At 45.6% G+C, this 14051-nt stretch overlaps 1 protein-coding gene across 1 annotated transcript in view; it reads left to right on the forward strand.

Moving 5' to 3' along the window:
• The window catches only part of MIPOL1 (mirror-image polydactyly 1), a 1493682-nt gene that overhangs the window by 156858 nt on the left and 1322773 nt on the right, over window positions 1-14051 (forward strand). Inside the window, exon 4 of the mRNA XM_085627930.1 lies at window positions 9420-9471. Coding sequence (XP_085484056.1) covers window positions 9420-9471 — 52 coding nt within the window. The remainder of the gene's footprint in view (window positions 1-9419; window positions 9472-14051) is intronic.

Consider the following 14051-nt stretch of genomic DNA (forward strand, 5'->3'; position numbering starts at 1 on the left):
GAACATTCTAGTTCCAAATAGAACTTCATATGGAGTGACACCCCCTAGAGAACTTCTTGTCAAGTTATTAAGTGCGTGCTGGACCACATAAAGGTGTTTGACCCACCCATCACCCAAACCTAATAACCTAGCTGTTATAGACTGCTTTATGTCCCGTTTTTTTCTTTCCACAACAGAATTTCCCTCCGGATGGAATGGAGAAGAATACCGCAATGCTACGCCCAAACTGGCCATGGCTTCTTTGTAAACTCGAGAGCTAAACGCAGGACCCTGGTCAGAATGTAGTGTGCCAGTTGCGTATGTGCCGATAAAGACTCGCAAATCTTTTATAACAGTTCGAGCATCAGCCGAGTTCTGAGGCCACATCCATAGGAACCTTGACTTAGTGTTTGTGGGATTGCGTTCATCCACGAGGATGCATGCATATAGTTAGTGTAATGCTGTCTGAACTGGGCTGACTACATTGTAGTCAGATGTCTGGTGGCGTTCTGTACTGCGATCTCTATTGCATGCTATACAGTTATTGATGAAGATGTGAATCTGAGTATTCACCCCTGGCCACCAGTACATCTCTTTTAACTCTAATATTGTTTTTGAGATCCCCTGATGTATCAGACCCTCTCCCAGATGTGCTTTGTAAATCAAAGCTGTCCTACGTTCCATGTTTGGAATTACTCTATCCCCCACTCCAGGGATTCGAGCAAACAGAACGCTGTTCGCATCAATTATATATGAGTATTTGAGTGGAATTTTTTTAGGTAACGCTGCACCGCTGCCTTTGCTTAAAGCTTTGACAGCCAGCATTATTTGATTGTTTATTTTAGTTTTTGAACGAGTGATTACAGCTACGGAAGCCGTTTGCACAGCCCCTTTCGGGGCTTCATCAGCCAATGAATTCCCTTCAGCGTGAACACCATCCCGTTGATGACTCAGCGTGTGTATCACGTGTGAGTTTTGTAGTCCGTTTCGCAACTGAACTACTTGTTCCCAAAGTGTTTTATGCTTGATTATGCCACCTTTTGCATCTTTGAAACCATTTTGAAGCCAATTCTGTAAATATTCATTGTATAATTGAACACAATAAAAAGAATTGCACACTATGAGTGTGGGGAATTCGCAATCCGTATTCTCAAGTCCCATTTTAAATGCTTGTAGTTCAGCTCGCTGAGCTGTACAATCTCCTAGAGATTGCGTTTGTGACCATTGGTCTGAATTTGCCATCGCGCATACTACCTTTAACGATCGCGCATGCTGCACTGTAAGCTTGTTTACTCTCCGTAGCGGGTTCTGCAGATCCGTCAGTATAAATGTGTACTGATCAAGAGGGAGAATTTCAGTAGGCAGAGGACATTCGTGTTCGTATTGTAGGAATGCTTGTGTTTTTTTTATTATATATTGTATACAATCACAAATACTGCTTTAGGGTTGACCGCAGCTGGCAAAGGTCATTAGTACGGCGCTGCTTATGTGGTTACCCCCTTGCTGGTTAGATTTAAAAAAAAAAAAAAGATTATTTGCTTAACATTAATAACCGATATATCAACTGCCAATCGTTTTATCTCAACCTCGATTATTGGTCTTATGCTCGAATCCATCCTGTTCATACTTGTGCTGTGGCTGTTGGTCGTTGCAGTAGTTTTTAGGGTTGGTTTTCTATGGAGGCTCATAGGGATCTAGGGACCTGTCCAGAGCCTCCTATAGTCCCCTTGATGACGCTTTCCAGGGGGAGTGTTGCAGTGCCATGCGGTCCGCTCCTTGCTAGTGTCTTTCCAGTTGGTTAGTACAGGTTTAATCGCAGCTGTTACTAGTAGGTCCATGAGTTCCATATCTCTCTCAGAGGAGAGATCCGTTCGCATAAATGCCGTGGTGAGGGAGGCAAAGTCTCTCGTTAGTTTGCATTTAAACACATTGTCTATGAAGTCAAATACCCTTCCCCAAAACACCTTGAGTGTTGGGCAGTGGAAGATCAGGTGCGCTAAGTCTCCCTTCTCTGTGTTACAGTTCCAGCAGAGAGAGTCTTCCCTGAGGCCTAGTGTGTGTAAGCGGTCTGGGGTCCAGAAAGTCTTGTGGAGTAGCCAGAATTTTGTGTGTGCTAAGACTGGGGTGATCTTATTTTTAAGTAAGGATCAAAAACCTATTCAACATCAGTTGCAGCAAGAGAATTAACCCTTTGTATCCATCTAGGATGTAAAGCTTTTGCATTTGGAATGCTCGCTTTTGTAACTGCATCTAAGGCTGGTACAGGAGTCACAACCATAATGCGTTTCCCCTGTGCTAGAGCTCTTTCTTTTGCTGCAGCGGTTTGAACTACTGTCAGAATCTTTTCTGTAGAAGTGAATTTCATTTCTGCATGTGTATACAAATGTGATTTGTATGCAATTGGTACTTTTTCACCTTTGTTAAAAGTTAAGTAGGTCAATCCGCATTGACCCGGAATGATTCGGATCACTAAGTTGCGTACGTTTACACCTGTTTGCAAGTGTTTTGTTGCTAACATGTCTTTGTGAAGTGAACGCAGAATTTCTGTGTGTTCTTGTGTCCAAGTTGTGGCTTTGAAATCAGGTTTGATTAATTAATAGAGCGGTTTAACCCTCTCTGCGTAATTTGAAATGTATGTTCTTCCAAAATTCAGGAAACCTAGAATCGACTAAGTTTTTCATTATGTTTGGAGGTTGAAGCTGCGCACACTTTTCTAAAAAGTTGGCTGCCAGGCTTTTAGCTTAACTTGAAAGTTCATATCCTAGGAAAAGGACGTGGAGATGGGCAATTCTGGACTTTTTAAAGTTGAATTTGTAACCCTCAGAGGCGAAGCCCAATGTAATGGTGTTCACCCTGTTCAAGTGTCTGTCCAGGTCATCATCTGTCAGATATATATCATCGACATATGACAATGCCTCGTCATCATAAATTTGTAGTAACTCTGTTACCCTTGCTGAGAATAACCCCGCCCTGTTTATGAACCCCTGTGGGAGTCGACAAAATTGATTCTGGGTCCCCATTATTGAGAAAGCGGTCAAATATTTACTTTCAGGTGCAATATTTTGACAAAAGAAACCATTTGAATTGTCTAATGTGGTTTTGTACTTTTTACGCACAAGGTTATTCATTAATGCAATACTGTGTGAATTTTGCACTGCAAATGTTTTACAAGAGTTTAGGTGTCTGTAATCCAAAACTAGACGATATGTATTGTCTGGTTTGGAGACAGGAAACAAGGGATTGTTCATTGATGAGGTGCATATTTCAATCACCCCTTGGTATTCAAGTTGATCTGAGATCTCCCTGACCTGTTTTTTAGCTTCTTGCTTAACCGGGTACTGCCTTTGTGCAGTTGGTTGATTTTTTTTTAACTAGATTTTGTGGTGAGGTGAGTCCTCATCCCATCCTACATGATTTTTGTATAATGCTGAGGCTTGGGCCACTGCCCCTTTCCTGGCATAAGTATATTTTAAGAGTACTGGAACATGGTTGGAGAAGGCTGGCATAATGATGTCTTTGCCATGTGGGCACTCCCTGACAAATTCTGGTGGGCAGTCCCGTTCTGCTAGAAGTATATCATAACCTTTTGAAAGTAGCTCCAAAAAGAGTGCTTTCACTTTTCTTGGTATGTCTCCCTCCATTCGGAGTGTTATTTCATATAACTTTTGCGGAGAACTAACCCTGGTGTCTGCAGTTTCAACTTGAATGTCCTCATTCAAGTCCAATCTCTCCAGAAGGCCCTTCAGGTTCTGGCCTGCTATTGATCATTCTGCTGTGCTGTCCAACATTGTCTGAGCCCATTCTCCGTTCTTGAGTTGTGTTCTCAGAATCCTCTGCATATCTGATCTTCAGACCTGCTGCCTTCTTTTTGGAGAATTTAGGTTTTGGTTTCTTTTTTAGATAATATTATTGTTGAGACAGGGTTGAAATTTTTAAGTAACTTCATACCTAAATTCAGAGCAGGCTCTGCCTCGTATTCGTTTTGAATCTGTTTCAGGACATCAAGTATTACCGCCATAGACGGAACACCATATGTTTTTGTGCAGATTGTAGCAAAGACTGTGCCCCAAGTGGTGCAGTCTTCCAGATGTGTTGTGATCCCCATTGGTAGACAGATTGTTAGAAGTCTGTGTTTCTCATAAGGGTTAGTATTAGGAAATACTGCTTCGATTTGAGTTATTTTTTTAGCTATCCAGAATGGAATTTGTTCACGTTTTGTGGGCATTTAACCCATGACTGCGTGTAAAGTCTGTGGAGTCATTTTTAGCGCATTCCCCTGGTGAGAGGTTTGTCTTGGAATGGCTATTGTCGGTTGGACTGTGAAAGTCCTCATGACATATTGAACCAATTGTCTATATATTTTGATCAACTCCTTGAGTTGAGCAAGTAATTCTACATCTGTAATTTCTAAAATGTCAGGATGAGGCGTGTAGCCGGCTAAAATCGGCCATGTTGCTCCTGGTCGACCTAGTGGACCGAGCCTGGTAATGTGATTGTAATGTTTTAGGGCGCCTTTAAACCAGAGATCATGCTCCTGGTATGTGAGTGGAATTTCAATATCCTCAAAAGGAATGTATTCCTCATGTGGTTCATCTTCTATGTATAAGTGAAACATTTGTGTCACTGCATTTGATTCAGGGAATACTATCCATGAATAGAATACCTCTGTCTGGTGAGATTCATGTGCCTCTATCACAAAAACTGCCCTACCACCTCTTGGTGTTAGGCCATGTTTTATAAGTTTTAGTGATGGCTCACCAATTTGGAGCGATGATTTTCGCATTTTCATCGGTTTCATCAAAACCTGTATAATCAAAAGCTGCTGCGGCTTCGTCGGTTACAGCTCCACCAGTATCGGTGTTTGTGCCGTTTTCAGTCATTGTTTAATGAAAGTTTCACAGCACATTTCAAGGAAACAAAGATAAGGTGTACAATATTTTGGAACACTATATCCTTCAACGTTGAACAAACCAAACAGCAAATACATAGGATTTTCGTCCTACTCAGCTATGGCGGATGTTATCCCTATCCACTCCAGACGTCTTAAGGAGTATTATGAGTAGAGGGTCTCGGAGAAAAGCACAACAGAGTTACTTCAGTATCTAGCATTAAATTAGTGCCTTACGAAACCGCTGGGCGCCATGTAGTGTAGTTCCTATATCCCTGATAGGCTCTGCCCATTGGAATAATATACACTATAGTTTTGACATAGGACTGAGGTCAGTATGTCTCTATTGTGTACATTAAACTTAATTACTTGTGTGTGCCAGCTAACTCAGAGGTCACTAGAAACTTCTTGAATAAACAAGAAGGCATTAGTTTCTGACAACCGCATAAACATGACAACTTTGTTTCCCTTAGAGTCGGAACAATCTCGGAACTGTGGAAACAATAGATAGCAGTTTCACTCAGTCAATCGTGCATGCTTCGTTTCTACAGAGTTGCATAGAAATAGAGAGATGGGCGTTTCAATAAAAAGGGTTTATTGAACAGTCTTATTTCTCGTGCTAAAATGTGAATACTCATCTGATGCTTCTAAATTGTTCTACCCCAGTGTACCTAACCTAAGTGTAGTACAAGGTAAGAAGTAGGTGCTGTTTTCTAAAGTATAGCTAGCTATAGTTTAGTTTTGCCAAGAGTTGCCAAAAGTATCTCTAAGTTCTAGTCTGCTCCATACCTTAGAATGTGCGATGTTGGAATCTCTTTCCGGGACTCAATATCTAACACCCCGCAAGGGGAGTCAGAAACACTGGAGCTGGATTCTCTGCGAGGAGGATGACAGCGTCTGGTCAGTGCATCAGGCGGGAACTCTATCTCCTTCCGAAAGTAGGCAGTCAAACTGGACCGTACCGGAACCGTGGTTTGCCAGGGCAAGTGCAGGTATATTTATGCCTTGAAGGTTTTTAGGAATGCCTGTATTGACGTAAAAGCCGGGCATCGGAACGTCATCAATGAACCCTAAGGAATAGATGTTTATGCATAATAAATGAGTTCTTGGAGAAATCCATATCCAAGCAAGGGAAATTCCTAAAGGCTTAAGAGTCTGGTTTTCCAAGAACTTGTTGTGACGTGTATGGACATTTGTAGGTGGCCATGCCTGTATTTGGTTAGCATGGATAATGCCTAAATGAAGGTAGGCTTTCTATGCCTAAATATGGGCAATGCGAATTCTGCATATCGAAGGACATAAATCAGGAAACCTATATACGGAATCTAAATCTACACACAACTGCATGGCCTGAGACCGCTGCCCACAGACATCCATCAGTACAGCCTCAATGTTCTGCATGGCCTGAGACCGCTGCATAGCCTGCGACAGCTGCCCATAGACGTACCTCAGTGCATCCTCAATGTTCTGCATGACCTGAGACCGCTGCCCGTAGACGTCCATCAGTGCCTTCTCGATGTTCTGTATGGCCTGAGACCGCTGCCCACAGACATCCATCATGGCCTGAAACCGCTGCATAGCCTGCGGTTCTGCCCGTAGACGTCCATCAGTGCAGCATCAATGTTCTGCATGGCCTGAGACCGCTGCATGACATGAGACCGCTGCCTATAGACGTCCATCAGTGCCGCCTCAATGTCCTGGATGGCCTCGGACCGCTGCCCGTAGACATCCATCAGTGCCGCCTCAGTGTTCTGCATGGCCTGAGACCGCTGCCCATAGACATCCATCAGTGCAGCCTCAATGTTCTGTATGTCCTGAGACCACTGCCTATAGACGTCCATCAGTGCAGCCTCCACTTGCTGTATGGCCTGAGACCGCTGCCCGTAGACGTCCATCAGTGCCCCCTCAATGTCCTGGATGGCCTGAGACCACTGCATGACCTGAGACCGGTCCATAGACGTCCATCAGTGCCACCTCAACGTTCTGTATGGCCTGAGACCAGTGCCCGTAGACGTCCATCAGTGCTGTTTCTATGTTCTGTATGGCCTGAGACCAATGCCCGTAGACGTCCATCAGTGCTGTTTCTATGTTCTGTATGGCCTGAGACCAATGCCCGTAGACGTCCATCAGTGCTGTTTCTATGTTCTGTATGGCCTGGGACCAATGCCCGTAGACGTCCATCAGTGCTGTCTCTGTGTTCTGTATGGCCTGAGACCAATGCCCGTAGACGTCCATCAGTGCTGTCTCTATGTTCTGTATGGCCTGAGACCAATGCCCGTAGACGTCCATCAGTGCTGTCTCTATGTTCTGTATGGCCTGAGACCAATGCCCGTAGACGTCCATCAGTGCTGTTTCTATGTTCTGTATGGCCTGGGACCAATGCCCGTAGACGTCCATCAGTGCTATCTCTGTGTTCTGTATGGCCTGAGACCAATGCCCGTAGACGTCCATCAGTATATCATGAACAGGTTTCAGTAACTCAGCTGAAAAGCAAACAATATTTCATGTGTGGAGTCAGGAAGCTGCCGCACATACCGATTTATTTCCGTAAACATTTACTGTAACATGTATCTATCAACGACACAACAGAGAAGGACACACTTGAAAGTCTTTGCAGCTACACAGTGTGCAGTTCACACAAGGGTTTTCATTTACAGCACTAGCTGTCAACCTGAGACTGAATGGGGGTGCAGCAAATGCAAAGAACCTTCTCCCAGCAGAAGTGGTATGGGTAAAACTCCGTTAGTATTAAGGCCTGAGATGTGCCCTGCTCAGCAATGGTACTGGCTAAGCAAGCGTAAAGATGGATGGCGTGGAGTCCTGCACCGAGCTCTCCAGGTGCGCCCTCCATGCATGAGGATGGCATTGTGCCAATCTGGTGCCTGTCGTCCTGAAAACAAGACTATGGAGCAGAATGGAAAGAAAACCCCATGTCATGGGGTCTGTTGAGAGCAGTGCGAGTGGAGGTCGTAAGAGAATAGATGTGGGTATCTAGCTTCACCTGCTGGGCACCTGTGTAAATGATGTCAATGATGCCGGAGTAATTGGCGTAATGAAATACATGCAAAATTACCGAGATTACGCCATTATGGCACAGCGCGGAACTTCAGGAAGAAACGTTAACACAAGATGTAGCGTTAGGTTGATTTTAAAATGCAAGTGGCAGTTCAGTGGTGTTCTTTATTTTTTAAACCCCGAGCGCACCGGGCAATTTTTGATCTCATAACTGCAAGTCTGAACGCGAGCAGTAGTGTTCTGAACTTGAGCACCCAGAAATCAACTCCAAATGACCTTTTCAAGTGGAATTATCACTAGAACCACCTGGTAAGCTAATTCTTTTAGTGCAAGATGCATTTTGAGTAATTACTTGTAATTTTGCGACTTTTTGTGATAATTTTGCTTAATTTTGTACTTGAAATCACGACAGTTATGCCCACCCCTAGTTCGGGTACGTGCAGCAGACGGTGGCATCGCATTTCTTTAGGTTTGACTCTAACCTGGCCCATGCCCTGGGGGCATTGACACTTCTAACGGCTTTAGGGGAGATTGTAAAAAATGAAAAAAACTCTGGCCACCTGTGGGCCTCCATCTGCCCCAGTAACATTAGGCCAGAGTGTGTTTCTGCTGCAAGGGTGATGGACATTGCAGAGCAAGATTTATTGTCCTGTGTTTCTGAAGATATATTTAAAATAAAGACCAGAAGGAGACAAAGAAACATTAACTAGGACTTCTGACAATCATTGTCTTTTGTAACCCTGGGCGTAGTACTACGCTACTGCGCGAATTGCACGAGCACAGTGCAGAAACGCGTAGTGGGCATTTTTTGCTTGCTCGCGGTCCTCAACGTCAAGTTGGCGATCGCGAGCAAGCAAAATCAACATCCCGGCGAGACTTTTTCCTCGTTAGCGATCAGCAACATCAGGTTGCCGATCCCAAGCATGGAAAATAAACCTACCAGCGAGATTCTCAACACGGGGAGGTCAGGTTTCTCATTGCGAGTGGTCGCGTATGCTCGTGACCGCTCGCGATGAGAAACTTATCAGTCCGCGTTGAGAAAGCTGCAGCTCGAGTACAAATCTACTCGAGTGGCAGAAAACGACCGCTTGCACTGTGCAAGATGCCATTTGCAATGATTGCACAGTGCGGACAAGCATCCGGCACTGTGCAATCAGTGTGAACAGCATTTCCCTACCGCACTACGCAGTTCGCGTAGCTGCGCGTAGCGTGCGTAGTGCACTTTGCGTAGCTACGTGTAGCGCTACTACGCAAACTACGCCCAGGGTTAGTCTTTTGACTTTTAAAAACTGCATATATGTTACATTTTGAAGCAATGCACATTTATGAAGAACGTCTGCTCTGTGCACACCCAATGTCAGCCATTATGTCAGTGTAAGGTTGTAAGTTTTGCGAGTTGTGAAATAACACTTAAAAATAGAGTGCTCTTCTTAAAAAGAACCTAATTACCTCTTATTATGTTATGTCTCTTACAAACATATGTCCTGTGTCTCGACCTACAAGTAAACAGTGCCACTGTCCTTCCTCCTCCCTCCAGGTTTCTGCTCCCACCTTCGGCATCAGGAGTTTATCCTTCAAAGACAACACTGGTAAGTAGTACTGATGACTAGATATGAGATATATTTTTTTTACACTGAAAAAAACAAAGGTTAAACTAAGGTAATAGTTAGGTGAACGTCAGTGACCACATTAAAAATTTTAAGAAAGTCACCAGTTATAGTTAGCACAGCTAAATATAACTTGTGCCCCGCCAGCCTTTCATACCTCAGGGGTCGATAAAATGAGTACCATTGAGTTGGGTAATAATAAACATCTGTTATTCAGTGCCAAGATACCCTCTGGGTGAGCGCACGCTTTACAAATGCATGTTATGTTAGGCATCGCTTATGACCTCCCATATGGCATAAAATACAGAAGGCCCCAACCCCCACCCCAGAAAAACAATGAATGCACTAACCTATGGACCGAGGGGAACAGAGAACAAAATACAATTCAAAAAGCTGTTCCTAGCCTCTCTACAATGTCACAAAGGATGAATTCCCACGGGAACAGACCCAGATCGTACTATAGTTTTTTGTCATGTTTCATAATATTTTTTCATATTACATGCTTTTAAACTTTTTTCTTTTTTTTTTTACAACTTAAATGTCATCATTTGAATATTCCTCTCTTTAAACAACAAGGGTGACTCAAATAAAGTCTGCCTGGGACCTTGGGAATCAGTTATTCTAAGCAACAATGGTCCCTAGGAAAGGGTCAACAAAACTGATAAATACAGACCCAGTCAGTGCTGTATTAGTTAAACGTGTCCAGCCGGACAGAGGTTCAATGTTTAATTTTTCAGCAATTCTTGGAGATATGTACAAGACAATATACTGACAGTGGGACACAAGCCTGAATTCCACTACAGAAACATACAAAACATATAGTCTGGGAAACATTTAAACGAGGCTCAGGTAATGCTCACTGTTTATTCTCAGGAGAAAAATTCAGTTATAGGTAAACAAATCGCAAGGAACACCTCTACATGACAAATAGTAAAATCATAATGTATGTATGAGGTGTTTTAGGGTGTCGACGGCGTTTCGATCCAGGAGACAAATGTGTGGATCATCTTCAGGACGTTAAATAAGCATGCCTGAATTATAGGTGCCTTAAATTATGTGGGTTTAATACTTCGGTGAGTAAGGGTAGCGGGAATGTCCTCAATGGGAGTGGCGGAGGTAGAGGTCACGATGTAAAGTTAGGAATTTAGCGTGATGCATCAATTGTTGAATCAGAAAACGAGCCACGGGAGTGTGCTCTGGGGCTCGATGGCCTTTAGCCGTAGGTTACGGCGTTATGTCTCAGGGGATCACGGACATTCTTCTCTGACGCACCATGTTATGTTATGTTATGTTACATACATTTGTAATGCGCACTGCTGCCCCAGCTAAGGGGCGTCCAGGCGCATGGCAGGTAAAAATGCAACACCACAGGAAACACAACAGAAAGGAGGAAAGTGAATTTATTAAAACAAAAAGGTTTTTAAGGCTTTACGAAAGACTAAAAGATCATCTAGCAGTCGCAACTCTACAGGAAGGGAGTTCCAGAGCTCGGCTGCTCTGACCCGGAAAGAACGGCCACCGACCCGACACAGCCTGTATCAGGGAATCACAGTGAGTGCATGACCCATGGATCTCAGGGGCCGAGTAGGCACATACCAAGACAAAAGGTCCGCAAGAATAGGGGGACCTACCCCCCTCAGAATCTTGAACGCCATACACAGCACTTTAAACTGAATTCTGGCCCTGATAGGCAGCCAGTGCAGTGATCTCAATGTGCTGGAGGCAGAACAAGTACGGGGTAGGCCAACAATAGCTCTCGCCGCAGCGTTCTGGACACGTTGGAGGCGGGTAACCTCAGCCACATTGGACCCTACCAGAAGAGAGCTGGCATAGTCCAGGCGAGATAACACTGTAGCCTGGACTATCAGCTGCCTGGTGCGATGGTCAAAGAACTTCAAAACAGGGCGAAGCGACCGTAAGATACCAAAGCAACAGGCCGCGATTTTCTTCGTGTGGCCAACGTAGCTGAGGGAGGGATCCATCCATACTCCTAAGTTCTTTAATTCCGTGACCGGAAGGGGGGCCGGCCCCAGCTCCATAGGCCACCACCTGTCCCCCCATAGCTCCGATCTCTTGCCTACGATCATGATCTCTGTTTTCTTGGCGTTGAGCTGGAGACAGTTGTTCTTCATCCAGCTCGCCACCGCCCTAAGTCCACTCTGAAACCTGGGGGCATCCCGGTCCGCATCCCCGCTGATCGTAACCGCTAGCTGAGTGTCGTCAGCATATGAGACCATAGTCATGCCCCATTGCTTGACGACCTCAGCCAGCGGTCTCACGTAGAGATTAAACAACGTGGGGCTCAGCGAGGATCCTTGCGGCACCCCCTGTTTCAAAGGATGGAATTGGGACTGGAACGGTGGGACGGCAACGCTAAAGAAACGATCGTCTAGAAAAGACCGGAACCACTGGAGGGCAGGTCCACCCAGCCCAATCTCCTCCAGGCGATGCAACAGGATAGGATGCGAAACAGTATCAAACGCGGCGCTCAAGTCCAATAAGACGAGCGCTGCTGTCTGTCCCGCATCCATCACCGTGCGAAGGTGTTCAGCCATGGAGAGGAGGGCGGTCTCCGTGCTGTGTCCAGCACGGAACCCATTCTGGGTGGGATCCAAGATGTTAGCATGGATAAGGTGAGCAGAAAGAACTTTGTTGACATGGGCCTCCAACACTTTGGTCGGCCACGGAAGTAAGGAGATGGGCCGGTAGTTTTCAGGTTTATCTGGATCCAGGGACGGCTTCTTCAAAATGGGAGAAACCACTGCCCGCTTCCAGCTAGCGGGTACCTTGCTTGATTCCAACGAGATGTTAATCAAGGAGTGAACCACGGCCCGTCCCACAAACGACTGCTCTCTAAAAAGAGTCGCTGTAAGCGGATCAGCGGGGGACCCTGATTTGACCTGCAGAGCCAGGAGGTCAAACCCCTCTGATGTCAGCGGGGGCAGCACGTGCAAGGTGGAAACACCATAGATGTTGATCGGGGGCTCAACCGGAGGCCCTGTACAAGGGAACGTCCGATAGATGTTTTGGACCTTTTCCAAAAAAAAACGAGCGAGAGCCTCACAGTGAATGGTGGAACCAGTCGTCGTGATACAGGCACGCTTTGCCAAAAGATCCTTCATCACTTTAAAGATGGTTTTAGAGGGGTTGGAGCTGTTGCCGAATTCAGTAGCGTAGTAAGCTGCCCGAGCTTGGCAAACAGCCCGATGGTATACTTTGACGGAGGCGAGATAAATAGCTTTCTTCCCGATATCGTACGCCTTCCGCCAAGCCCTCTCTGCTCGCCTACAACTACCCTTGAGAGTACGTAAGGCGCCATCGTACCACGGACTGGAGTCCCTGGAGCTGACTTTACAAGCGGTAATTGGAATAAGGGCGTCAAGCGCCTTGGAGATCCAGGAGCAGAACTTCTCGTAACCCGAGTCAACCAGCATCGGAGGTTCTAAAGGCTCCTCGGCGAGGACACGATGTAAGTCCTCCAGCCGTAATTTACTCCATTGCCGCCTTGTAACCAGCTTTGCCGGGGGAACAGTAATCATTCCCGGCAAAGGGGTACAGATGGTAACCAAAGAGTGGTCCGTCCAGCCAAGAGGTGTGACGGCGGAGACAGCAGCGTCTGCCAAATTGGTGAAAAAAGGATCTAAGGTATGGCCGCCTGTGTGGGTAGGCTGTCGAACCATTTGCACCAGTTGAAGGGCCTCCAGGTCAGCAAGAATACCGCTAACCGAGGGGGAGGTAAGGTTCTCAAAATGTAAGTTGAGGTCTCCCAAAATCGAGAAATTGGAACAGCCTACCACCAAGGAACTAACCACGTCGGGGAAGGCCGCTCTAAACGCCACATCACTCCCAGGGGGGCGATAAACCACCATCCCCGAGTGTGAAATGTGGGGTGACCGAGATCTTAAACACCGCACTTTCACATCCCGCAATGGTCAAACCAGACCAACTACCAGTGAGGCCAGGTCGCATTCTCACCACATACCACACAACCCACGACCATCAGTCTGTAGAAAACATTCAACCCACCCACACCCCGGGGACTCTGTTCTTCTCTCTCCTTCCGGTGTAGTGTTACCGAACTGGGTACAACAACTGTCAACACACGTTTGCTGGATTTGCATTTACTTTGCTACCTTCTTAAGGTATATATATATATATATATATATAGATATAGATATAGATATAGATATAGATATATTACCTACTGGCGGTCGCCAGTAGGTAGTTATAGTTAGGACCACGTTTCCATAGGAAAACCTCAACATTCTATTTTGAATAACTTTGGCGCCGGTCGACGAATCCTCGCGAATTTCTCAAAATAGGTGGGGCGCTACGCTCCGCTCCTACCCTGAAAGTCTCGGGGGGATTCGTCAAGCGGGGGCTGAGATAAAAGGGGGGTCCCAAAACGCGTTTTTCCCATGCATTTTTCCATAGGACCTTTAGAACGAGCTACAGCCCGAACGGCTGAACAGAATTACTAGAAATTTGGCAGAGAGGTAGTCCGTAGGTCAAGGAAGTGCCTTTTGTAGGTTTGGTGTAAATCAGTTCAGTTGATTTTGAGA

The sequence above is a fragment of the Triturus cristatus genome, chromosome 9 (assembly GCF_964204655.1).
Source record: "Triturus cristatus chromosome 9, aTriCri1.1, whole genome shotgun sequence".
NCBI lineage: Eukaryota > Metazoa > Chordata > Amphibia > Caudata > Salamandridae > Triturus > Triturus cristatus.